Below are 26546 nucleotides of genomic sequence, written 5' to 3'. Positions count from 1 at the left end.
AATAATTTATATAAAGTTAAATGTTATTTACAGGGTATTACATTATATTATACTGTAACCTTTTGCTGGTAACTTAAAATTATAGCCTATAGACTAGTACCTCTATGCAGGTTGTAGATCCGGTCAAAATACTACAAAAAAAAATCGACAAGGATTTTTAAATTTGACGGAAATTATCGGAAATTATAGTCCCTTTGTTTTAAATTCATACGCGTTTGCAACATCTGCGGAATGGATAAAAATACATAATCATGGTAATGTATGTAATAATGCATAAAGACTAAAGAGCATTAGCATGCCTAATAAATTTTTTATCAAGAAATAGCAAAAAAGTATATTACTACCAAAATGTGCAGCGTTATTGCAGGCATATATTGGCATACAGTTGATTACTTTTTACATTTTTATCTGTATATCATACAAGATCCAAGATCCATTTACCAATTTGCTAGGGTGTAGAGTAGCCTACATACACATAACACGTTCCACGTAGTCACTTATAAGGTGACAGTAATATTAGCTACTACCTTTGCCAGCAGCGACTGTAACGACAGCAGATGGTCTTGCAGTCTCGTACATATAGCAGAATATACAAGTCTGCTGGTCTACCATGCGTAGTTTACAATCGCTATAACTATAAGGATAATATCTTCAATTGTTATTAGAGAAAAAAAAACACCAAAAACTTTTTTGTTTTAGCCTGCCAAATATTGTCTGGATTTTATTTCTCAAGCATATTGCGTCATTCTGTATAAGAAGGTGTAGGTATATTTTATACTTTCTTTCATTTGCGGACAACGACCGATTCGTGGACGTAAATGACTTCCCTGCTATAATTTAATGAAATCATGCGAAACTTTTTATAATTGTTGCTCTCCATCAGACGAGTTAAAGCAGGCTCCCCCTCTGGAATGTGATTCCACTCCACCGTCATCGTCTGTAAAATATTTTTAGGCCAATTGACCAATCATGATGAAATGAAACTCTTAATCTAGCAGGCTGTATATGTCTATATAAACCTTGATGTTGACTTTATGCCAAGGAATGGTTTCCAGGATTTTGTACTCGGATCCTTCGACGTCCAGTCCAAAATAGTCGACGTCAGTTCTGCCAACGGCCAGTAGGATTGAATAGAACGGGAAACACTGAACAGTGTAGACGCTATCGTTATTATCTTCATCTCTGCTTTTACTCGTATTATTATTTGCTTCTAATGTTTCAACGATTAAACCCCCAGCATTGTTAGGGCCGTTGAATAGAACCTATAGAATAAACCACACAGAGAGAGAGGAGCACTCAATTGTAGACCTTTAGGTATATAATTTGTCTAAAATTTATTTGACTATATAATGTTAAAAGCTTTTTTTGTACATACTTTGATCGGGTAAGGTTTGGTGCTGATGCAGTTGGGCAAACTGAAAGCCTTTCGATTGCGAGAAAGCAGCTTACTAAAAGATTTTTGATCGGCTTCTATGAGCAATCCATTCCAATCGAGATAGCGCTCCATGAAGAAGGTGTTGGAGAGGAATTCGCCGTTGAATCCGCCACTCTCAGCGAAAAAGCCCTTGGTCTGCAAGATTCAAATGGCAACATATGGCAAAAGACAGTATAATAACAAAAATCAAATGCTGCTATATTTATACTTTATTTTTCAAAATTTCCCTAATGTCATTGGCTTGGCCATTGGAAGGATCGATTGTTTCGGGATGATTCAGCACGTAAGGAAGTTCTTTAGATGCTGGCTGGAGCAGGTATTTGTCTCGGATGAGTTGGATCAAACACGGATGGTCTTGTTGCAGTTTCTTTTCGTTGGCGTATTCTATATTTAAAATCCAAAATGAACAGATGTGCGTTTTAAGTCTAATGGACTCTTATAGTATCAAAGTTTAACATAACGGATGCCCCGTTAGGCCATATATTATATACCTATTGTGCAAAAGGACAAATCCAAATATTTATCTGCTGGCGTCTTGGCCCAGTTGTCCCCATAAGTGTCCTCCATCAAGTTGTATTTTGTCAACGGCAATGGCTAGTGTTCGAAAAGTCAACCATAAAAATTTAGAACTATTATCGTGGCATAAGCGGAAAAATATAAATTGGCCATAAGCCGCTATAATTACTTGTGCCAAATTCAGATGCATTTCGCTAAAAAATTTTTGGTGTTTGTTGACTTGAATCGAATTCGCCATTTGACTAACATTCGTTTTCACCTCTGCTGCTGGATTGGATTTGTAGAAAAAAAACAGGAATACGACGAGTAACGCCAAAATAAGGATTAAGGGAAAGCGAACTCCGCGAAGAAATCCTGGTCCCATTGTGTTCTCTCTTCTCTTAACTTCTCCTAGGAAATCAATGGATTTATAAGCCATTATCAGTGAATTTCGTAAAAGAAATTCCAAATTATCAACACAAAACATCAAACTTTTCAAATTCATTTATGCGTATAATAAACATTTTGATGGCAAAAATGAACTAGCCTATTTTTTTAACTATATAGCTGACACCACAGAGTCACAGAAAAGCACAGTAGTCTTCTTTCATTCGATGCAACTTATTCACTTACAGTTAAACTTCAGTGCGATCTCAAAACCACAAGGCACTTTCGATACTAGACCCTTTCGTTTTAGTCACTGTTGAAAAACCCGCTCCGGTTTGGAGCGTAACAGAACGCCCTAGGAAAACTTTAGAGGAGGGATGTTAGAAATCGGCGTCCCTCTGGCGACCAAATTGATCGAAAAAGAAGAAAATGTTCCACAATTTAAAAAAAAAAACTGATCTCGGAAAATATATTTCCTACAGCACGTCATTTACACTTATACTAATTGAGTCTAATATTTACAAACAACTGCAAAACCAACTGGTCCATGACGTAACCGTATATGTAAAATATTCTATCTGATGCGATGGATTTATTACCACCTTCAGCCACTGTGGTCATTTGGTTATTGATGTTCATCACCATATTTGATGATTGACATCACTCCGCATCACTTTCTGTCTCAATGATTTACACGTTATTATCTAAGCAGTGTGTGGCCCCATATAGTCGTTGACGTCGTCCATACATAACAGACGGCGTTCATTTGTTCTCTTGTTCATTAGTTCTCATCATACACTTATTACCTAATGGGCTGTTCATCCGCTATCCGCCTTCCCAATTTACAGGTTTGCTACTCGATTAACTAGAAAAAAGAGTCTAAGCAAGAGTAAATAGACTGTAGGCTATAGCCTAAAAAAGAACAAGGAATGAGCCAATGAAGCGACGAGTGTTATATAGCTAATTTAAGCCTGCCATCAATTAAGAGGATGGATTGTGATAAACTTGAGTCTATTTTGTCGCATTGTGTATTCTTTATCGTCCAGTGGAAAATAGCAAACTGAGTCACGCCAGGAAATCATGGCGCCGTCCGCCGTATATCGGTTTTAAACTGCGGTGTATCGGTTTGTATCGGTTTGAATGAACTATTTTAGATTTTGTTTGAAAAAAATTGCATACACCAGCAAGGGACAAGTCGCAAAATTATAATGGACAATATCAATAGCAGATTATCTTCTTTAACAATAAATTTCGTAGAGGTTATTAACAATAAACTATTGCAGAATTTATCAGAATATTGTGCAAACCACGGATAAATACATAACAAAACGACGTATATTAGGAATAACACGGAATAACAGGAACTGTGACAACGTCACTGAAATGGGAAGGAAAATTATGCACTTGTCTGAGTGACAATGAAAATTTTAAGGCAAAATACTTTACAGCAAGCCAGAAATCTTATATTAAATAATTACTAAATGCCGTCTGTAGCCTACTTCTTGAAGAAGCCCGTCATTTTCGGATCTACAGCATATAGGTAAACAAATTCAGCAATAATTCCACTCGGATGTAGCGTTTACTGGGCGACATTTGACCGGACATGGAAACCTAAGGGCTTCAGAGGGGATATTTCGCTCGCCGATGAAATGGCCGTTAGTTCTTGGCGTCGGGTACGGCCGACTGAACGGAAAATTTCCACAGCAGTAACTGTCATGAGACACCTAAAAATCATCCACCCCCAAAGAGACACAGTTTATACATCTGCCATACACATTTGTTTAATTCTTTATTTACTACGTAACACGGAAGTTGTTCTATAAAAATTCTCACCATGTTGGTTTGCGCAATAGGCCAAAAGTAGTCTTTCAAAAATGTTTGATCGTAACCGTAGTAATCCTTATGTTCCATGTTTAAAATCTTCTGGAACAAACCCGCGATTTGTGGACGATCTTGGCTGAGTTTGACTCCCCACATACCTAAAAAGGAAAATTGTCAGCGTGAGTGTTGGTTTGATAACATTTTTCTTTTGAATGAATTGTACACCATGTTATTATACGTATCGGCCAACTTTCATCAGCAAATGCTAAGTGAATATACCTGCTAGAATAAAACTAGTACAGTGATTTGGGTGGTCTCTCATAATATGGTAAATCCGGTCACTGGCCAACCATTCACGAACGGCATCCTCTTCACGAGGTATGATTCGACTATCAGAGTCTCTAGACATTACCGTGTCCACCATTTCATCGAGCATAGGTAACTATACGAGTAAAATAATACGTGAAGGCACTAATATTAAGAAAAATGATACAGTTAAAGTTAAAAGTTTTTATATAGCCTACCCAACGCCAGGTCGCGGCACCTAGATGTGTTCCCAATTTTCGATTTTCCACAACTTCTGTGGCATTGCAAATATCGACGTGACTTCCTATTTCTAAATGGCTATTGAACGATTCCCAACTTTGGCTGTCGTCTTTTTTCAAATTGTGATAAATCCTAACAATCCACCCTAATTTTTTTTTCGTGAAAATATTTAAATCTGAATTATACCGAACAGTACTTAAATTATTTATATTTACCTGGATATATTGAAGGTATCGAATTGAGGGTTTCTTTAAGTGGAAGTACATATTTTCTGATATGATCATGCCCAGAAAAGTTCCCATAAAGAGAATAGCTGATGATCTTTTGATTAGGACCTCTTCGGTCAGCAGCGTAACTACAAGTTGATTTAAATGGACCTAATAGGCGTACTAGAAAATTACGGTCTTGAAGAGCAGGTGTGTATAAAACGGAAATGGCCAATAGAGTCACAAACGAAATGACACAAATCAAAAATGTACGCAATGCAAAACCATTTTTAAACTGTTGGCGCAAAACACTCATGTTGCTTTCGTACATATTATACCTATAGTTGATATTATTTCGGGAATAAACGTTTTCAGCTTGATGCCCAACCACCAGTTTCCCGTCGACTGAATAGTAAAAAAAAAATGAAAAACACTTTCACACTAGCGACAAACGCGGCGTAACGAAGCGCAACTTTATAGCCTACTTGGGATGGGCCAATAGAACGAATTCGTAGCATGTGTTAAACATTTTTTGTTTTACACATTTTTTCTTGGTTTGCGCTCCGTTAGCCTACGACGAACGTTCTCGACGCCCTTATATAATAATAGCCTAAGTTGATTTCACAGATGTCGCGGGAACAGAACGTGAATGTGTTGGACCTTCCAATAATTAAAAAAAAAAGTTACATTTTTCTTCCACTTAATGCCCCGCTTGCCTCTAAAAATTCTAAGGTAGCGAGATCGTTCTGCAAAATTTTTTTTAAAGATGGTTCCTTTTTTAAAGATGGGACACTTAGCCACGTATTTCAATTATGGTGATTTTTCATGATGGATATCAGTCTTTTAGTTGGTAATAGGCATACATTAGGGGAGAGTGGGGCGACTGGCTCACTTTTTTTCTTTTAGCTCCCATTCCTTTATTTTCCACTGTATTTAGATCCACCAAATCTTAAAAGAAAGAGAATCCTTCCTGCTTTAAATGGTGATTTTTTCAATCCGATCTAAATAAATTAAGACTAGGTTATTGCCGATTTAAAAAAAAAAGGGAGCAAACCTGCCCCAGATACGGGGTCACTTGCTCACACCGCCGGGGTGTCTCGGCCCCTGTATTTCTTACGGAAAAACCGTTGACTGACATTAGGAACTTAAAGTTAAAAAAAATAACCCAATAATGCAACCCACCAACGGAATATCAATTAAAAAGCTTAAATAAGTATGGTAGTTGACTAAAAACACGGAAAAAGTCAAACACAATTGATTTTACTGCTATCATATGCAATTTTATGTAAGCCAAAAAGCCCCGACACTGTGTGGCCGATGCGCCCCCAACAAAGGGGTCTTAGTATATTATCTAATATCTCTTATTTAAACTATTGTAAATATAAAGCAAACTAAACAGGCTTAAAGAGGAGATAACGTAGAGTATTTTCCATATTTTTTATAATTTTAAAGTAATCGGGAAAGCCAACACTTGATTCGAAAGTCAATGAAGGACGACCCAATTTAAAGACGAAAAATTTATTTTACTTTTCATTCCTCAACCGTTCGTCGTACTACCATGAAATTTGGTTTTAAGATGCGCATTACTAACATCTCCTGATTTTTTGAATATTTTATTGCAATTCTAACCCATCAAGAAATCAATTGAGCCTACCGACCCGAACGCCAGATCGCCCCACTCTCCCCTATTATTTCACATTTACACGTTGCACACGATAAAGTACGTGTAAGATAAAATAAGGATAAGAGAGAAGGATGGGAGAAGAGAGAGGGAACCGAGAAGAAAAATTAGGCAGAAGATCGAAATTAGAACTGGAATTCTGGAAAAAGTGGAGCGGAGCGGCACGCGATATTATTAGGCAGGGGAGAGCATTCCGGCTGAAAGACTGAGTAAAAAGACTAAAAAGACTCAAAAGACGCCGCTGCCGACCCCCCAGATGGTCCGGAGCGACGAGATGCTGATTTGGATGTCACCAGCACCGCGAAGCAACGGACGACTCTTACGGCCACGGTCCGGTTAAGGCGCACGCTAGAGCCAGAGGATGATAGCAGGGTTGAAAGCGCCAGAAATTAGGGCACGAGGGACTCACGCGAAACAAAAAGAGCGGCCAAAATGCAACTAAGAGAACAGAATAAAATATAAATTGATGTGAAAGACTGAGTAAAAAGACTGCCGCTGTCGATCCCCCAGATGGTCCGGAGCGACGAGATGCAGATTTGGATGTCACCAGCACCGCGAAGCAACGGACGACTCTTACGGCCACGGTCCTGTTAAGGCGCCCACTAGAGCCAGAGGGTGACATCAGGGTCGAATACGACAGAAATTAGAAACAAAAGAAGCGGCCAAAAACGCAACTAAGAGAACAGAATAAAATATAAATAGATGGGAAAGGTAATGGCGGTTATAGTCTTTTGATGGAACATAGGAATTTGACAAACGCAGACCATAGAGTTTTCGATTGGGAGAAGGCGTCTAGTGGGACTGGCCAAGAAAGCTTTAGCTCAGCCACAGAATCAATAAGGCGTACTCGGTGTGTGACGTGACTTACACAGACAAATAAAATGTGCGCTGCGTCTTCCACTTCCCCTGACAGGCAGGGACAGAGTGGTGACGGGGACCTTTTGATTTTAAAAAGAAAATTGTTTAGACCGCAGTGGCCCGAGAGAAAGCTGCAGAGAAAGAAAGGTAACTTAGAAGAGGACAAAATCGAGGCGGATTCCACTGAGGGAAAGAACAAGCGGGTCTGGGCACCCGTATTTGCATTTTGCCAGGCTGCATTCCAAAGGGAAAGCATTTCTGACCGCAACACTCTTTTCCTGTGCAGACCAAGGGGTATGCCTGCTGGAGCTTCAGACGCTAGAATTTTGGCAGAGATACCGCCAGCAACTTGTAACGACGAGGGTGGCAGAAGAGCAGCTAGGGTAGAGATGGATCTCTTTAGAACCGTTTCGATGATTTTGAGGTGCAGAGGGAGGATGTTGGCGAGAATGAGGGCCGCGTCAGTAGACGTGGATTTGAACAGTCGGCCAATGGTCAGCGCAAAAGGGCGTTGGGCGGATTTCAGGGCTGCAATTACACGCTTCCTGCGGATGACCGAAGCCCAAACAGAGCAGTTGTATAGTATAGTGGGAATCACGCGGTTGTTTTATATAGAAGAGAAATTGCATTGCGCGAGAGGCCCCAAGACAGCCGACAGCATTTTAGAATGAGGAACAAAAGTTTTTTTACCGCAGCGCATTTGTTAGATATGTGGGTGTTCCAGCTGAGTTTGTCATCGATGGTTAGACCAAGGTACAGGCATGAGTGGGAACGTGCAACACATACGTTTTCAACCTTCAAGGGCAAAGACGGCAGGGTTCGTTTCGAGGAGAAGACCATGAAGACGTATTTTAAGCCGTTGAAAGTTAGTTTGACCGAACGACCCCATGCTACAGCGGAATCGCACATTGCTTGAAGGTTGGCAAGAGCAGTATCAAAGTCTTTGTCCATAGCACAGAGAACAATGTCATCTTCATACGCCAAAATAAAGAAGAGAAAAGGGAAACTAAGGCTTAGCAGTTCCTCTATAAGAATGTTCCAAATAAACGGCGAGAGGACACTGCCTTGTGGACAACCGAGCTCAGTGTTGGCAGTGAACGAGGCCGAAACGTTTTTCAAAATGCTTGAGCGAGAGCTGAGGAAGTCACCCAGAATTTTTACTAAGAACTGGGGGCAGCCTTTTAAAATTAGGCTGTTCAGAATGGCTGGGTGCCAGGTCGCGTCAAAAGCTGACTTAATGTCTAAAAAAGCACAACAAGTGACCATCTTCTTTTTTTTGTTGCCTTCGATTAACTTAATAAGAGAGAGGAAGGCCGTTTCTGTGGATAGACCTGCCCTGAAACCATGCTGACTGGGGCTGAACCAAGAGTGCGTAGCAACCAAAGCCTTGAGTTTAGCAAGAATGATTTTCTCAAACAGTTTAGAGAGGCTGTTGATTATACTGATTGGTCTGAAACAGTTAGGGTGAAGGTAATTCGGTTTATTGTTTTTTTTTAAGGATGACGATAGAGGCGGTTTTCCAGCAATTAGGAAAGTAGCCGAGGTTAAAGCAAACCGAGAAGAGGGCCGCTAAATGGGATTTGATTAAATCGAAGGAATGGCTTAGCCAGATGGACGAGATTCCATCCGAGCCGGCGGACTTAGAGAGACGCACACTATCGAAGGCCTGCTTAACTTCGGAAGAGAGGACAAGGTATTCCGTAGAGAAGAGAGGTGCTTCGCAGAAGGTAGTTGAGGAGAGCAGAGCGGATTTGTGAAATGAGTCATCTGGAGGGTTAGTCGGGAAGAAGTGCGAGCTGAAGGCAGAAAGGATGTCCTTTGGGTCGGTAATGGAAACTCCATCAATTAGTAGTTCTGAAGGATGATTGTTTACTGGGGTGGATAACGTCAACTTTTTTAACTCTCCAAAAATATCTCCGTTTAGGTTATTGGAGCAGAAGGATTTCCAGCTTTCTTTTTTTCCTGCTCTGAGGGTCCTTTGGTATTCGGCTTTGAGGTGACTGTACGCGTCTCTATTCCCTTGAGAGGGAGACTCACGACTGCGTTTGTAGGCGTCTCTCAGCTTTTTACGCAGAGACCACATATTATCGGACCACCAGGGCATCCTAGCAGGGGCTCGGGAGGGATGAAATGGGAGTTTACTTTTCAGAGCAGCCGACTTGATAGAGTCAGTCAAATTTGCAATGAATGCTTCGATATCATGAGGAGAAGTAAACGTCTGTATAGTACTGGGACTGACCATGGTACCAAGGGAGGCTTCAAGGTTTGAGAGAAAAAGAGGCATGTTGCAGTTGGGAGGAGACTGAAGTCGGACCTCAGTGCGTGCAGGCGGGGCAACACGACAACCAAAGGGCACACGGAAAGAGATAAAAGGGTGGTCCGAAAGAGACGGATAGGCCGGGTATTGCAAACAATTGAGGGAGACGGAGTCCCCAGCCAGAGTGACGTCGACAAAGGAAGTGTTAGACGGCTTGTGTGAGAGTAGTTTAAGATTCACATTTGAAACAGAGAGAGCGTTATTTAGGAAGCAGAGCTCTAGGTCAACGCCGATGTGGTCAGAGCAAACGCTGTTCCAGGCCTGACTTTTGGCGTTGCAATCAATGCCGAAAAATGCGTGTTTTTTTACGGCCGGCGGAATAATGATACATGATACAACATTTTGTCGAGGTTATAGTTTATTTCGTCTTCCTTGTTCGTTTTCTTTTACGACGAAATTTTGACTTGCGTTTGCGTCAGGGTTTGCGTATTATGAACGCGTGGTTAATTTTTCCAAAGTATGAGAAAGAATATAAAAGCCTATACCGATACTTGCCATAATTATTAATAAACGGTAATCGGCTCTAAGCAGGGACTACCACTCGAATCAATTCACGTTGGTAACCGCAAGTTGATTGGCATTCCGTTTAGATTCTTTATTTTAACCTCGAACTAACAACAATTCGAATGGGAGTTCTTTCAAAAGTTTCAATCATAATTTTGGGGATTCACTTGACCATATCGTGGGAGATTGATGTGAATAACCTGAAACCGGTGATTATAGCTAACGTGAATTCGCTAATGCAAACCTCAATAAGGCTCGATATAAGACCTAGGTTTTATTGAAGCTTACGGCTATAACCACTTGAGTAATGATGGTGTAGCTATAAAACCACAAATTTCCACCTAAGCATACATATATCCATCCAGTGCAAACGGTTCGATGATGTCAAAAGTGTCTGCTGTTTATTGCCACCTGCAAGACTGCTTGCTGCAAGTCGTGTTTCGACCAAGCATGACGGGCCATGATCAAGGGGGGGGGGTATGGTATGGCACGTATAAAAAGTTACAGCGATTTCATTTACTGATAATAATTGAATTCTTATTGATTTTTTTATTGTAATTTTTGTTCATCCATCAATTACTACATTCCTCACATCCCTCACCTCACCATAATAACCTTCACCCTTTAATTATTTTTTTATCCCAACCAACCCCCCACCAAAAAATCGACCCTTTCCCCCAATCCAAACCGCAAAAACAAAAAAATGCGGTTTAATTGACAGCGCTCACGATCCGCTGAACGGATCCTCCTTCCTGTCAGGATTGGGTTCGGCTTTTTTGTGGGAAAGCGTCTTGTACCGTGCACGATGGACGAGCGATGGCTGATGGTCGTCGAAAGCTCTGGTCACTGTCAAGTTATTGAATAAGATACGTTAATAAAACTGATCGTCCTCACAACCTTAGCCCAAGAATAAATTTGAATAGCCGTTAATTTGTTGAAAATCAAGGGTCGAAATTGCGCTGACACCACCGAAAATGTATCTGGGGACTGGCCTGTAATTATATTAAATTGAAGAACAGTATACCTGCTATTAATCATACAAATATAATGCGAAGTATTTAATAATTTAATATACCTGTCATTATCCCAATAGTCCATTGCAAAAGCAATTTGCCGTGGTTTCCCATCTCCTGAACATGAGTAAGGATGTCTGTCATCCTCCGGTAGATAATCAACGCATGAAATATGAAACATGGATACTTATCCTGTAATAGAGCCTCAGTAAAGCCAATGTTTAACAGCATTCCTCGATTGAACGATGCATCATCTGTTCGTTATAGAGAAAATGCAAAATCAGCAACAAGCAACAGTGTAAAATTTTTGTGAATAACTAACTAGATTGCTCTACGACTATGATGGTGTAGCTTAGTTGCTGTCGCTGGAGAAACGGGTGATATTTTGATTGGCATTCTTCCGGCTCGTACCTTCCGCAGGCTTTGACTCCGTACTCTCTCAGGATTTTCGGCATCGTCGATACCTTCCTGGGTGGCCGTCGTCCTTGTAGTCGATATATTTGTCCAGCCGACTATATAATTCAAATTGGTAATTTTAAAAAAATATATTTTATAAAAGCTTATAAAGGCTATACATAGGGACATGATTCTTTTCTCGGGTCGTAGCCTACTTATCGGACGATTGCAGGAAAGGAACGAAGGGTTTTGAAACTTCAATTTCTGATTTTTGGTCGCTCTTGGTAAAGGTTATTGTCTAGTACAAAATCACTGTCTTCGCTACTCAATTCTTTTGATTATGATTTGTCACCAACCGATTGCTGCGATTTCCAAGGATTTTCAAAATTAAAACTATGGAGTCGTAAAAAATTTTTATTCTAATAGTGTGTAGGATTTGTAAAATTAATACATAAAATTGTAATTGTTTATCAGGTCAAATGGTATAATAATTAGAGCGTTTGGTTAGTATGCGTGAAGGATAAGGTTCGGCACTCGTAGAGGGAAATTCTTTTCTCCAATTCTTTTATTTCTTTGTTTGACATCCATTTGACGTTCATTTTCGGACACCAAATCGATTACCAGTTTGGACGTTCATTGAAGAGGACATTTTGACGTACAAAACAATGAAAAATGACGTCTGGCTTGGATGTCCAGCTCAAACAAAGCGGACGACTTTGAAACGTCCTATTGACGTACGTATGCTAGTAGGGTTGTAGTCAAAATAATGAGACCTTTAATATGCTAGAAATATATCTATGTATCCTGTTTATCGGTTGCAAACCTATTTCATATCCATGTTAATGAATATGAAAATTCATGTTAATGCCCAAATTTTTGTAGAAAAAATGATATACTTCAGTGTTAGAGCATTTACACTAATTTTTTTATACATATTCCTTCATAACGAAACGTGTGCTGTAAGATCACCGATTTTTGAAACTTGCATTTCCCGCAGCTGCTATATTTCCCATTCTGTGTTCATATATTACTCCTAGATGTCACAGTGAATTGTCCCTATTTAACTTCTGTTTCCCTATTTAACGCTAGAGGGTTTACTTGGAGAAATGGGGCCCATTAAGGCAATAAGTCAGTTGTCGTCTACCACTTCCTTGGGGTAAACCGAGCCAAGAGGGTTGTTCTACAGTAATCATATAGACCAAACATACGATCAAAGTCGATCTATTTTTTCTGTATGTTAAATTCAAGATAAATAAATTTAAATTTAAATAATTTATGAAGCTTCACATGAAAGTGTTCTCAATATTCTAGATATTCAATGAAATTATAAGCAAGTAAAAAAAATAAATTTTCTTTCTTCTTTGGTTAAATCTCGTTCTTTTACAACGAATTTACCATTTTTAAATAAAATTCTTCTGTTTTGTATTTAACTTCTCTTTACATCCTTGCCTCTGATGGTCCGAGTCCTATTTCTAAACTTGACACCTCATTACCGCATACCCTGTTTGGAAAACAAAGATACCAGTTTATAGACCAATACAATTCATTAGTGATTAAATAGATCTATTTGTTACCTTACGCCTTCATCTTCCTCATTTTTTACGGTAATATTGGGGATATTCTACTGGCGAAAAATATAGAGATTCTTGTTCATTGAGAAATTCAAGGACGAAAGAACGGTGGGTAATTTCATTATATGGAAGAGCTGAACGCTGACATAATTGACAAAATTATGCCCACGGTTTCTAACACTTTTAGAAAGAGGGAGGCTTTTCCCGAAAACATCTAGTCTTTCTATTCTAGAATCCTCCTCTGTTTTAAAACAACTTGTTTAAAGTGACATTTCCCCAATGACTTGGCATTTTTAGCAGGTATACTAAACCTTAAACTATAAACTAAACTATAAAGGATACAGACAGCTTAGGTTTCCTCTGAGAAAAATACGGCCGGGTTGACAAGTGATGGAAACAGCAGCACTCTTATCTCTTTCTTTGAACCAGCTGAACCTTTAACTGATATCAAACCTAGTTCATCGCAAAGGGCAGCCTTCTTCCTTGCAAGTTATCATTTCAAATTAGTTGATCAGTGATGTTAGTGATCAATGATTACTAACCCTGGGAGGGACTAGTGTTGCCTTGTACTTCACTTTTGTTTTTAGCACTTCTCTGGATCCATTTTTGGTGGTATAATCAGACATTCTGGGTTATTTGTCTTCATTTTCTTCATCATAACCTGGTTATGTGGGTAGTTTAGGGCAAGACCATTAATTATGTGGTCTAGAAGAGCTGCTGTAAATGAGGCTGGGAAACCTACAAATCTTCTTAACTGACGCAGCAAGAATTTCCCAGTTGTCGCGTTTTTTCTTGGTTTGATCTTTAACTTAGCACAGCCAACATCAAGCAGAAGAGGGTTCATCTTCCTTTTTTTACAGGGATTAATATTTTCCTCACATTCAAGTGGGATTTCTTCCTCAGCTTTTGTTTTATCAGCCATGATCTTCTTCTTACTTCTCGTGCTTTGGGTAGTTGAGACCCTCTGTACCCAGTCTGTACTGTTCAGAGAAGTAAAATTGTTAGAACACATACAATTAAGAATTACAAAAAGGAATACCTGCTGAATTGATGAAAAATTAAAACAAAGCCCGACCAATCTTAAAAATTTAAAATATTTTTTTCCAATTTTAACCGATTTAAAATCTTTTATAACAAATAATATTCAGCAATGTTCATTATTTCCGTATTTCGGTATTGTGACTTTGTCAGTTTGTCGTATCAGAGGGCATGGCCGTAGCATCAGGAAGACCAGCATTATATTCGTCTCGTTTGAGAAATAATTTGAGAGAGATAATAATTTTTACAATTAATGGCAGAACAGTGCAATAATGGTGCAGAATCATAGATTTGCTTCGGCTTTGTTCACTGTTCCTCTTTTGTTCGTCTTCCACTCGCGCTTCGATTTAGCATTGCTGTTGCGAGCTCTTCACTATGAATTCCAAATTGATAGAAGAGCGATTTTTAATAGAAAACAGTTAAACGTTTTTTTAAATCAAATAACTCGACAAATTACTTATCCTTTTAGCCTTTACAATGACCTTTTTTTAATGAGATGGCTTGCAAGTTGCCATCCACATATAACAGTTATTTTTGAAATGAAAGTTATATTGAAGTATTAGAGCTCTTCGGTGCAGCTTTCGTCTTCCAAGCAAAGCCGGATTTTAGAAAATATGCATGGGTGTGTTGGTATGAAGCCGCAAGTTTGCGAGAAAAACATCAAATTGCCAAGACCAACTTTCCAAAAGCTGAATGGGAAACGTTTGTTTTTCGAAACTTACGCGAATTCCAAAGTGTTGAAGAACTGTTTATTTTGTGTCCCCAAAAGGCAGAAAGATGGAGAACTAACGCGTTTTTCGCTTATTGACGTATTCATTGCAAGCACAACTCTTTTCCGGACTGTTTTTTCGTCAATAACTTGTTCCGATTCGCTCTTTATGAATGGAACACACGCGAGTTGACTCGTCCCCGCTCATTTGTCGTATCTCTTATCCTTTTTGAGCTCTTCGGCACAACAGAATTTTTTGAAGGACTAGTCCTCAAGCCATCGAATTTTCACGATGTCGTACACTCAACGTTCACCGAATTCTTCAACACCCTGAGGGACCCACAACATCGAACCGAACTGGCTACAGTATTGACATTCGACCATTTGATGACTTCTCTGGTTTTCTCTCTCGTTTACCAAGAAAAAGTTCGCGATCACGCTCCCAGTAAAGAAATGAACATGAATTCACATTTGAAGATCAAACCTAAAGCCGTAAAGTTAGAAGAAATTTCAAAACTGATTTTGGTTCTTCTCGAACTGCTTGTGTTAATTCCAAAATCAGATCATCAGAGCAGCAACTTGAAGTATCAGTTTGAAACCCATATTATTAACTATGAGAACGAGTGGATCAATTAAAGACCAAACTTACTGCTGAAAGCTTGCGAAGCTTACATAGGACTCCCGAACGATTTCAAGCTGATAAAGTTGTTGTTGGAAGCGGGATCGAATCCCAACGCTGTCGATCAACATCGGCGCAGCCCGCTTCACCTGCTTGCAAGTAAAGAACGATTTTTTTTTGTTTTTTGGACATCCTCGAATTACCCAGCTTGCGCGGAGAAGTTCACTTCGATTGTACAACAATTTTTGGACGGACGGTTTCATGCAGATCAAGTCGATCTTGATGACAATCTAGCATTGGATTTCCTCAAATATTTCCCTCAAAAATACCCAAATGAAAAGTTATGCAAGCTGATGGACACTTTCTTAGAGGGCGTTCGTCCGTTATCTTGCATCGCAGCTGAAGTAATTAGAAGTCACCAACTCCCCTGTGAATGTTTACCTACGGAGCTTCAGTATATGGTTTTGCAGCACTATTTTCGTCAAAACGTTTCGATGCTGTGTAAAGTGTGTTTTTCTGAGATTGGATTGTTTTTCTGTTTGGTGTTTACATTTATTGTTTCGAAATTTGTCGTATTGTTACGGGATTGGCCGTGAACATCATTTATCAACCTTTGCTTGAGGATAAATATAATTTATTAATAGCTCTAATCGATATCTAGTTTATCAATTTGACAACCACATGTTATTCTAGAAAATTTTGTTTCTGCCTCAGTGCCCACCAGACATTCAAGTTGGAGTGACAACGCTTGGCTATAATATATTAAGTCTGAATTGGCATTAGCTATACTTTTTCAAATTGATTTGAGCTGATTTATATAATTAATTTTTTTACAAGGAAAAAAATGGTTAAACTGGTTGGTGTTGTCTTTGCAACTTTTTTGTGGCACTCGGTGGCAGTCAACGCTATAATATGCCCAATCCGCAGCCCCTATAAAGGGGAAGCTGCCACTGCTGTAAAAGGCCAATTTTGTTATGATAAATGGTAAGTTTTGCCAGATTCACTTTAAAATATAAATCTAATTTTTGTTTTGTCTTTCTTCAAAGATCCTAACAAATGGAAGGAGCACAATTCGCTGATCGCCGGCGAACATCAGTCGCCCATCAACATTGATACCAGGAAAAGCAGAACGGACAAATTCCCTCCTTTCATTTTCCACAACTACGGGAAATCTTTGCCCGAGAATTTGGAGAACAACGGACACACTGGTATGTTTACCTGTGCTTTAATTTTACTAAACATTTAACGAATCAATCAATAAAATTTTCGTAATTCGAATTTCAAACGCTTTCAGTCCAGTTGACTAAATATTTAAGACTTAGAATTAAGGATTTCCTATTAGGTCGTAGGAAGGTCCTTACGAGTTTGCCCAAATGCATTTTCATTGGGGAGAAGCTGAATTTGGTAGCGAACATAAAATCAACAGGAAACCGTAAGACAAACCCACTGAGAATCACTGAGAATCTGACTTGAAATTTCACAGAATTAATTTCTATTCCCTTTAAGATACGCTGGAGAGGGACGTACGTGGGACGTTCACATTGCCCACTGGAATCGTAAATACGGAAATTTCGTGAACTTAGTCTATTTAATGATTGATGTCTATTACAGGTCTATTATATATTCCTGATTACAGAGGGTCTGCCCAACCCAAAGCACAGAAGATCATGGCGGCTAAAACAAAAGCTGAGGAAGATATATGTGAGGAAGCTATCATACTTGAAGTTGAAAACCAGAATTTGAAGCATTTGATCGAACAAGGAGTAGAATGCATCTCATATACATGTCGTTGAGTGAAAAGAAAAAAATTGATACACAGAAACGCATCGAGGGAATTGGAGCTGGATGGCGTTGCGCGTGTTTTTATTGGCAATGAAGACTTCCGAAAACACGACTGGAACTGTTGGAAGCAGGCGACAATGTTGAGAGAAAGAAACGCGATCCCAAAAACCTGTTGCCTCATTCTGAATGGGAAAAAATTGCCTTCAACAACGGACGGGAATTTCAAACATTTGAAGATTTGTTCCGATTGTTTCCGGAGGAGCAATTGCGGTGGCAAATGCAAGCTTTCTTCACCTTCCAAAGCTATCTCGCGGAAGTATAACTACTTTTCCGATAGCTACATCGTCCAAAATTTGTTCCAATTCGCTCTACAAGGATGGAAAGATCGCGGGTTCACTCGTCCCTGGGCTTTCGCCATTTCCCTCTACTTCTTTGAGGTTTTTGGGAAAACAGAATTTTTGCATCAGCTAGTCAGCAAACCTTCGGAGTCAAAAGATGTCGTACACTCAACGTTCACCGAATTCGTCAACATACTTCAACACCCACAGCGGAATCAATTAGATTCAACCGAACGAGATACGGTAATGACATTCAATCACTTTATGACATCCCTGGAGTTCTCCTTCGCATACCAGGTTAAAGTTCGCGACCATGCTCCAAATCGACAATCTAAAACCAATTAAGATTTGAAGATCAAATCCAAAGTCGTGAAGCTCAAAGACATTTCCAAACTGATTCTTATTATTCTGGAACTTCTGGTGTCACTTATGAAATCGGAGAATGAGAGCTGCAAATTGAGGAGTAAGCTAAGAGACTATCTCGTCAACTATGGGTGGATCAATCAAAGGCCCAACCTCTTGCTAGAAATATGCACGTCTTACGAAGGAAAAACTAGCCAGTTCAAGTTGATCAAGTTGTTGCTGGAAGCGGGAGCGAATCCCAACGCTGTCGATACACACCATCGCAGCCCTCTTCATATTCTGGCTTTGTTCTGGCTTTTTCTTTTCTGACTGGCTTTTTCTGGCTAACAAAGAACTTTCGAGGCTTGCTTTTTGGAGTCAACCTTATTATTCTACTTAGGCAGAATACTTCATTGCACTCGTTCGAATCATCTTGGATGGAGGATTCCATGAAGATCAAGTCAATCTCCGTGGCCAATTAGCATTGGAGTGTCTTTATTCTTCTGAACTCCTTCTGATGTATCCAAATGCCCAATTATGCCAGTTGGTCGGCAACTTCTTGACAGGTGTTCGTCCGTTATCTTGTTTAGCTGCTCAAGCTATTCGAAGGCATAAGCTCCCCTTTGAATCTTTACCTATGTTACTCAAGTATATGGTTTTGCATCACAAACACTAGTTATGTTGTATTCTAAAATTGAATCGTTTTCCTTTTTGGGGGTTAAATAAGGGTGTTTCATTTGCCCCTTTTTCAAATTTGTTGTCGGCCTTACGTTTTGGGGTGTAAAATAAGATGAGAATCAAGAAATTTTTTTTTAAATTCAAAATCTAGGGGTCGCGCAACTAAAAAAAGTGCGAAAAATGACTTTTTTTAAATATTTTAATTTTTTTTTTCTACATCACTTTTTAATATTTAATTTCGGCCTTTAGCCAACTTAGAGATAATACTGAAGTTCATTTACTGTAAAAATTTCAGACAGGTGCGACAATTCGGGTCGCACAATTCGGCAATTGTACTTAACGAGAAAATCTGCTGTGAAATTTAAACTGCATCCAAAGTCGCCTTCTTCCCGCCAAACGAAATACGCTGTCGATGATCTTCCACCACTTGAAATAAAAATTGCAGTTGTTCTTCTTTTTGAACCATGTCATTGAAGTTTGTTATTAACTTTATCCCCCTTTCCGCAGAGTCATTTACAACCTCCAGGGTAGATACGAAGTCTCTTGCTTTTCTGTAATCTTCCATTAAATTCCAATACTTTGGCTGAAGTTGCATCCAATGTTGAGATCCCTTTAATTGCAGCAGGTCAAAGAGAAGCCATGATCGTTCACCAATGAGATCAAGAAGGAAAGGAACGTTCTCTGTAATAACAGGAAAGATAGGTTTTCCGGGGGAGAAGTTTTGGGTCGGTTGGTGTTGAACAGCTTCATTGCCAAAACCGAACGAAACAGACTAGAATGCTTTTCGTCGAACAATGCCAAAACCACTAGTTCTTGGGTGAGATACCATAGGTGTCGTTGACAAGAATTTATAGCTGCTTGTCCTGGTTCCTCATTTACTTCTTGCCGATATAGATATATTGCTGACAAATATTTCAGGTCATTTATCGGGGCAGTCGTTGCAATTCTCGAAGTCAAAAAAGCTTTACTGTGGAAGAGGGCCACGTATCTTGCCATTGCGTGAACTTGTCGGCGTTCATCTTGTGACAAATTGAATCGTTCCGCCATAAGTTCCATTTTTAAGAAATAGATTTCATTATGCATGAATCTTGCACGGTGATGAGCGCCCGGTTTCCGAAGGAAGAATTTTCTTTTAGTAGAACCTCCTAAATATACAACGGTGAGTTCCAATAATTATCTGTAATCTTCTCTGGGGAAGGTTGCAGCTTCAAGGCATTTTTCTCCCCATTCAAGCACTTCAGCTGCAAAGAAATAAAGTGCGGATGACTTGCTTGCCCATTCGTACAAATTAAGATCATCGGTAGTTTTATCCAAAAGGTCCCATTCACTTTGAAATCTTTTTAGAAGAGGCTCCACTGGGCGGTCTGGTTTGTTTGATACTGCCTCCCAAACGTGACGAATATGAAGTTCAAACATGTGATGGCGGCAAGCCAACAATAAAATAGGACGAAGGATTTATTTTTCTATGAGCGCACAACAACCAGCATTAATTCCAGAATTGCTAGCGGTGGTGTCAAAAACTTGGCCAACAAGTCGTCCAAGAAGGTCCCAATCAGACAAAAGCTTAATCTTAAAAAAAAAAAAAAAAAATAAAGATAGACGACTTGCAATCACCGCATATAGCCCTTTATGTTAATACTGACCACTGCGTTTTTTTGAGCTACACCTGTCGATGAAGTAATAATAGGAATACCCAGAAGTTTTGGACGTTCTAAGGGAAATCCGCTCACCAAAATTGCAATGTGATCACAGTTTTTTCCACTTAAATAAGTGAGAACTTTTGAATCCCAGTGAGCAACAATGAATTCCGGTTTTTCAAAATCCGCTTTTAGTTTTTCAGCAAGATCACCTCTTGCTTTGCTGCGATGGCGCCATACTGTGGATGTTGAAATGGAAAATTGATTGACGCTTGCTCCACCAGTGGAAAATAATTTTGCTTTGCAAAGCTAAAAGATCTCTTGTGCTCAGTTGGCCTCTATCGGCAACTTGGGCTGTAGCTGCAGTAAGTTTACGAGAAGGAACTTTCTAAGTGACTGTTGTTGGCGTTATTGATCGATGAGAACGATTAAGTTCGAAGCCATCTTCATCCGTACTGGATTCACTTTCACTTTCGATCGCCAGGTGTATTTTTATTTCTTCATCAGTTAACGACTTCTTATTTGACGGTGGACTTTCTTCTCTGGTTCGTTTTTTGGCTGCAGTTTTCATGGCTCGATAGTCTGGGGCACCAATGTAACTGATTTGTGGGTATTTGCGTTGATTTAGCAAAAATTCCCAATCCTCTTTCCAATAAGCAGTACGTGATGATCGTAGCTGTTCGTAACAGTCGTTAGCAGACAAATCACACAATTGTTGGAGATGAGACAAAAATGCTTCATGACTTCGGGCACGAGAAGGAAAGGTAGCTTTCGTCTTTGTAGCAACAGAAGTTTTTTAACTGATACCCAATAGTCGTACAGTTTGACTAGATAATCAAGGTTTTTTTGTCGTTTTTCAGTGGAAGTGCTGCTTTCTCCCATATTACTTTAAATTCGACTAATATCACTTGAAATAGCTCCCGTACAGACTTGGAGACCTTTTTCTGCCTTAAATAAACATATCTTTTCAAAACTGACAAGTTCAATGGTAACTTATTACCTACACCTAAACTCACGTCTGAGCCACATCCAACTAGGGAATCTTCTTTTACGGATGATCTTAGAATTGTCATTCTTGTAATACGAGGGAAACAAAGACACGAAAGTATGGTGCGTGGGAGGGAAAAAAGCACCAGCGACTAGCCCAGACCAGCGACTAGCCCAAACTAATGACAAGTGCGTTTCCCTCCAAAATTTTCCCTCCAAAATTAACTAAGCCGTTGCCAAATTACATTATATGCCACTGCGCGACCCCTTAAAATTGTCGCACCTGTCTGAAATTTTTACAGTAAATGAACTTCAGTATTAACTCTAAGTTGGCTAAAGGCCGAAATTAAATATTAAAAAGTGATGTAGAAAAAAAATTAAAATATTTAAAAAAAGTCATTTTTCGCACTTTTTTTAGTTGCGCGACCCATAGATTTTGAATTAAAAAAAAAATGTCTTGATTCTCATCTTATTTTACACCCCAAAACGTAAGGCCGACAACAAATTAAAAAAAAAGGGGCAAATGGAACACTCTAGGGTTACATAGATAGTGCCAAAATTCAATGTATTGTTACGGGAATCTGTTCAAATGTTAAATATTGTTCTTAATTGTAAAGTGTAAATGTTGTATTATGTAAGTTTAACACAAATTCTGTGTTAAACTTTGCCGACACGCTGACGTGGCCAGAAGTCAGGGTGTCGGTAATCTGCATGACGCATGACGGTATTCTGCATAAATTCATTGCATGAATCTGCTTGCATGACAGCCCTAATAATAGGATAAACTGCATAACAGTTATTTGCATAACTGATAAAGTCGCCGCAACGTCGCAAAAGAGAGAAAGTCATTGGCAATTTAGGAGGTGGGGTACAATAAAGAATACCGATGAAAGCCAAATGAATAACATGAGCGCGCGCGCTAGTTATATAAACTTGTGAAAAGGATGGGATTCATATAGTTACAAAGGGAGCAAGTCGTAGACAATTGAGGAGGTAGAGTACAATATAATAAGTTTCAAATGAATTACCGCAGAAAGTTAAATGAATAACATAGAGCGGGCTTGTTGAATAAACCTGCGGAAAGGATGGGTTTTATCGCTGGGATCAAGTCATTCGCTTTTAAATGATCGTACGAAGATGTCATCTGTTAACATAAACGAGATATTCAATCTCCTTTATTCTATGGAGCCCGTTTCTAAAGTTGCGATGCAGCCAAAAGGTGGTTTCTCTTACGTTTTCGAGCCAGATCCTACGTGTAAGCAAAAAGAAGTACGTGCAGTTTAACTTTGTTGATTACTAAGATATATATTCGATGCTTAAATTCATTCAGACTGGAGGCAAGACGGATGGCACTGGCGACAAAATAGTTCGTACGTTTACTCCATCACAGTTGAAGGCCGTGATTATAAGATTAAGAAAATACCTTTTTATTCGATTGTTGAGGCGGCCCTCTCTACTGATGTTGGTTTCAAACGTGAGGTCTTTTACCATCCAGAAATCCCTCATCGTGTTCTTCTTGTTTACCTTGGCGATTATACCCTTGCTAAGCCGCATTGTCATGGTAATGCTAAGTCGGAAAAGAAAAAAAATGAAAACTTTGTCCCGACCAATAACTCGACTAAGGAAAGACTTAAGAATAGCCAGGGCTTCCCTTCCAACGAGTACCGTAAAGAACTTCTTATGGGATCTACCAATTTACTCGAACAGCTAGTAAACGTCCCACGTGACATGGAACAAGTTAGAAATTTTCAAAAGGCAGAACGTCGTCGAATTGCTCTTACCCAAGATGTGAACTAAAATCTCCAAGAAATTGCGGACGACACGAAGTTTATTCAAGAGATCGTGTCTTACCCAGACGTTGCAATTTTTATGTACAACAAGGAGTTGTGGGACTTGATTAAGGGTTTGTTGAATAGGAATGACCTGCCATACATGGCCTTGACAGTCGATACTACGTTTAACATGACAGACGCTTATGTACAGTTTTGATCGCACGTTTCGCCGAATTTGATGAATGCCCCGTGATTCCTCTCGCCACAATGGTGCATGAACGAAAGTTCTGCAAAACCCATCGTTTTTTCTGGGAGAAAGTAAAGCAGTTTCTTCCCGAATTATGCAAGGCCAACAATATCTTCCTGATATCTGATGAAGAGAAAGCTATCGTCAATGCGCTGAAAGATTTGCTACCCGACGTTCCCGCCTTTCGATGCTGGAATCATATTTTTACTAACGCGAAGTTGAAATTACAAAAACTTAAGATGACGGAACAGAAGATTCAGTCTTGGTATGTTGATGCCTTAGAGTATTTGTTCGGACAAGAAACTGAATTAGAATACTATAAGGCACATAACAAGTTTACTTCCAACTCGTCTTTGTGGCACAAGGTAATATTTTCTTAAACGGTAAAATATGAACTTAAACGACTTTTATTATTTTTTTAATTTCAGGAATTTACCGAGTATTACTACAGGTGCATCGAACCGGAAATAGACCGTACTGGGCGATGGGTACTGGCTAAATATGAACATAAGAGAATGACCACAAACACATCGGAATCGATTAACTGCCTCATGAAGCGCTTCAACGAATGGAAGGAGAGGCCAATCGACTCGCTTTGCCTAGCGCTTTATAACTTGTCGAAAACATTCATAATGGAAGCATCCGCGGAAGATACGGAAGAGGGGAATATACTATTCGAGAAGAATTCCGAAAGAACTACAACTTGGTGGAAGATGCCCCTAACCCTACTTATCTTGAAAATCCGGAAACGGAAGCGCAAATTTTTGCGAGGCTTAGGGAAGCTAAGAAGAACGTTGAAGCTGCAAAGGTAAATCGTCAATTATCTTAAATAAATCTTAATAAAACCGATTTCTTAACCAGGTAAGTGCCGCTAAACGTGTGGCTGGTGAGACTGAAAAGCTTGACGACGACGAGGATTTTGATGAAGTACCAACCTACGCCCGCGCAACAGAAGTTATCTCTAAAGACGGCATCCGAATTGACGGAAAAGCACAATGTTTCATCGTTACTGGAACGGCAGAAAATAGGATTGTAACTTTATTCCCAAAGAAAACGTGTTCTTGCCCTGCTACTACAACATGTTACCATATCTTGGCGGTACAAATCGCTGTAGGTATCGGCGACACCACCACAAAGAGACCGAAAAATTCAACAAGGTACAGGAAGAATGCCAAAAAACTGGCGGACAAAAGAAGCGGGAATAAAGCTCCCAGAAAAATGGACATTGACTTGAAATTCCGGTCGCCGAAATGAGAAACAATTAAGCGGAAGGCGAAGGCTACTGTGTGTACTAAAAAGCCAACCAAAAAGATTAAGGTACAAATTTTTCAAACAAACAAGTCGACTATAAAAAAAACTTCATTTTACTCAAATAGAAAGAAGACGATTCTTCTTCCGTGGACGACATAGATGACATCATGGCTGATTTAACGGATGGATCAATTTCAAACGATGACTCGGGATCGGAAGATGACTGTACTGAAAAGGCAGATAGGATTGAGGTAGAGCAAGAAAATTAATTTTAACAATTCAAGTTTGAGCCAACATATTGTTTTCAAGGAAACGGAATATGCAATTTGTCTACCTGTTTCCGAGTCTATGATGGAAGCAATGTTACCTTCAGATGACTTGGAAGCCGTTGTTCAGTCAATTCAGACAAAACAAAAGAAGTAAAATGACATAAATTCCAAGTTTTGTGAATTTATGTCATTTTTTCACTTTTTGCCACCAAAAAAACCAACTATAAAAATACACGCCGCCTTATGGGACGGCGCGGGGTGATCCCATACTTATGGAGTGGACTGTATATTTGCTTTTTTCGGGAGTCGAACCCAAATCATTAGATTTACAAGTCAGTATTTATCTGCTGTGCCACCAGTTAACGCATAACTTCAAGGAAGCTTATAATGCTTATTAATTCTTAGGGTAGAGAAAGAAACTTATAATTTCAATCTATTGCTATTGATTGCAATCATTGTTGAATTAACGAGCTTACTAACAATATATTAAGCCAACAACTTATCGAGTGTTCATCTAGCACCATTGAATTTCGGTGATGGGACTTAGAAACATTTTTCGTTTTTAGCCGCCATTATGGATTTCCATCGCGCGGCTTTTCAAGAAAGAACTTGAGATTAGGGCGGTTAGGGATGGGAGAGAAAAGAAGAAACGAAGAGAGAAAAAAACAGATTTTTGGGTCTCTTCCTTTCGCTAAAAGATCTAAAACTCGAAAAAACCTTATTTGCATACTGTAAAGGAGGCGTACAAATCTTTTTTTCCTAAACAGGGTATACATACGGGTACAAAAGGTGTAAAAAGACGAATTTGTACACCAGCTGCAAATATGTAGCCCGAAAAAGGACGAGAGTGTACAGTATTACAAAATTTTACATAACGGATGTCATTGTTAGGCCCTATATATGTTATACCTATTGTGCAAAAGGACGAATCCAAATATTTATCTGCTGACGTCTTGGCCCAGTTGTCTCCATAAGTGTCCTCAATCAAGTTGTATTTTGTCATCGTCAACGGCTATAGTGTTCAAAAAGTCAACGATTGAATTCAGAACTATTACCATGGCATACAAAGATAGATATAAATTGACCATAAGCCGCTAATTACTTGTGCCAAATTCTGATGTATTTCGCCAGAATTTGGTTGGTGTTCGCTGTTTTTAATCGAATTGTCCATTTGACTAACATTCATTTTCACCTCTGCTGGATAAGATTTGTAGAAAAACAGATATATGACGAGTAGACTAACGCCAAAATAAGGATTAAGGGAAAGAAAACTCCGCGAAGAAATCCTGGTCCCATTGTGTTCTCTCTTCTCTTAACTTCTCCTAGGAAATCAATGGATTTATAGGCCATATAGTATCAATGAATTTCGTAAATGAAATTCCAAATAAGTAAACTTTTCAAATTCATTTATCCGTAGGCCTATAATATTATGGTAAACATTTGGATGGCCAAAATAAACTAGCCTATTTTAACTATATAGCTGACACCACAGAGCACAGAACAGCACAGCAGTTTTCTTTCATTTGATGCAACTTATTCACTTACAGTTAAACTTCGGTGCGATCTCAAAACCGCAAGGCACTTTCAATACTAGACCCTTTCGTTTTAGTCACTGTTGAAAAACCTGCTCCGGTTTGGAGCGTAAGA

General features: G+C 39.3%; 2 protein-coding genes across 3 annotated transcripts; both read right to left on the bottom strand.

Moving 5' to 3' along the window:
* Positions 1-686: 686 nt before the first annotated feature.
* Positions 687-26546, bottom strand: LOC124197759 (protein Star-like). 2 transcript variants are annotated; one of them, XM_046593301.1, is made up of 6 exons: positions 2121-2709; positions 1927-2029; positions 1644-1819; positions 1376-1570; positions 1020-1262; positions 687-937 (listed from the first exon to the last, which is right to left on the bottom strand). In XM_046593301.1, the coding sequence occupies exons 1-6, from the start codon at positions 2433-2435 to the stop codon at positions 785-787; spliced, it is 1185 nt and encodes a 394-aa protein (XP_046449257.1). In that variant the 5' UTR covers positions 2436-2709; the 3' UTR covers positions 687-784. The 2 variants fall into 2 exon arrangements, with proteins under 2 accessions (XP_046449257.1, XP_046449258.1); XM_046593302.1 differs by lacking the exons at positions 1927-2029; positions 2121-2709 and adding an exon at positions 25809-26546 and having other exon boundaries at positions 705-937.
* LOC124197760 lies at positions 3328-5561 on the bottom strand. Its single transcript, XM_046593303.1, has 5 exons — positions 4900-5561; positions 4663-4829; positions 4418-4580; positions 4151-4296; positions 3328-4041 (listed from the first exon to the last, which is right to left on the bottom strand). The coding sequence occupies exons 1-5, from the start codon at positions 5219-5221 to the stop codon at positions 3868-3870; spliced, it is 972 nt and encodes a 323-aa protein (XP_046449259.1). The 5' UTR covers positions 5222-5561; the 3' UTR covers positions 3328-3867.

The sequence above is a fragment of the Daphnia pulex genome, chromosome 7 (assembly GCF_021134715.1).
Source record: "Daphnia pulex isolate KAP4 chromosome 7, ASM2113471v1".
Taxonomy (NCBI): domain Eukaryota; kingdom Metazoa; phylum Arthropoda; class Branchiopoda; order Diplostraca; family Daphniidae; genus Daphnia; species Daphnia pulex.
This window is presented reverse-complemented; position numbering and strand designations above follow the sequence as displayed.

Excerpts from the sequence above, each read along its gene's own strand:
- LOC124197759 (XM_046593301.1), bottom strand. The coding sequence starts at position 2,435 with ATGAATTTGAAAAGTTTGATGTTTTGTGTTGATAATTTGGAATTTCTT. Across the intron at positions 2,030-2,120 it reads TGCATCTGAATTTGGCACAA|CCATTGCCGTTGACAAAATA; the intron begins GTAATTATAGCG and ends TTCGAACACTAG. Across the intron at positions 1,263-1,375 it reads CCAAACCTTACCCGATCAAA|GTTCTATTCAACGGCCCTAA; the intron begins GTATGTACAAAA and ends TTTATTCTATAG.
- LOC124197760 (XM_046593303.1), bottom strand. The coding sequence starts at position 5,221 with ATGTACGAAAGCAACATGAGTGTTTTGCGCCAACAGTTTAAAAATGGT. Across the intron at positions 4,830-4,899 it reads GATACCTTCAATATATCCAG|GGTGGATTGTTAGGATTTAT; the intron begins GTAAATATAAAT and ends AAAAAAAATTAG. Across the intron at positions 4,297-4,417 it reads TACTAGTTTTATTCTAGCAG|GTATGTGGGGAGTCAAACTC; the intron begins GTATATTCACTT and ends TTTCCTTTTTAG.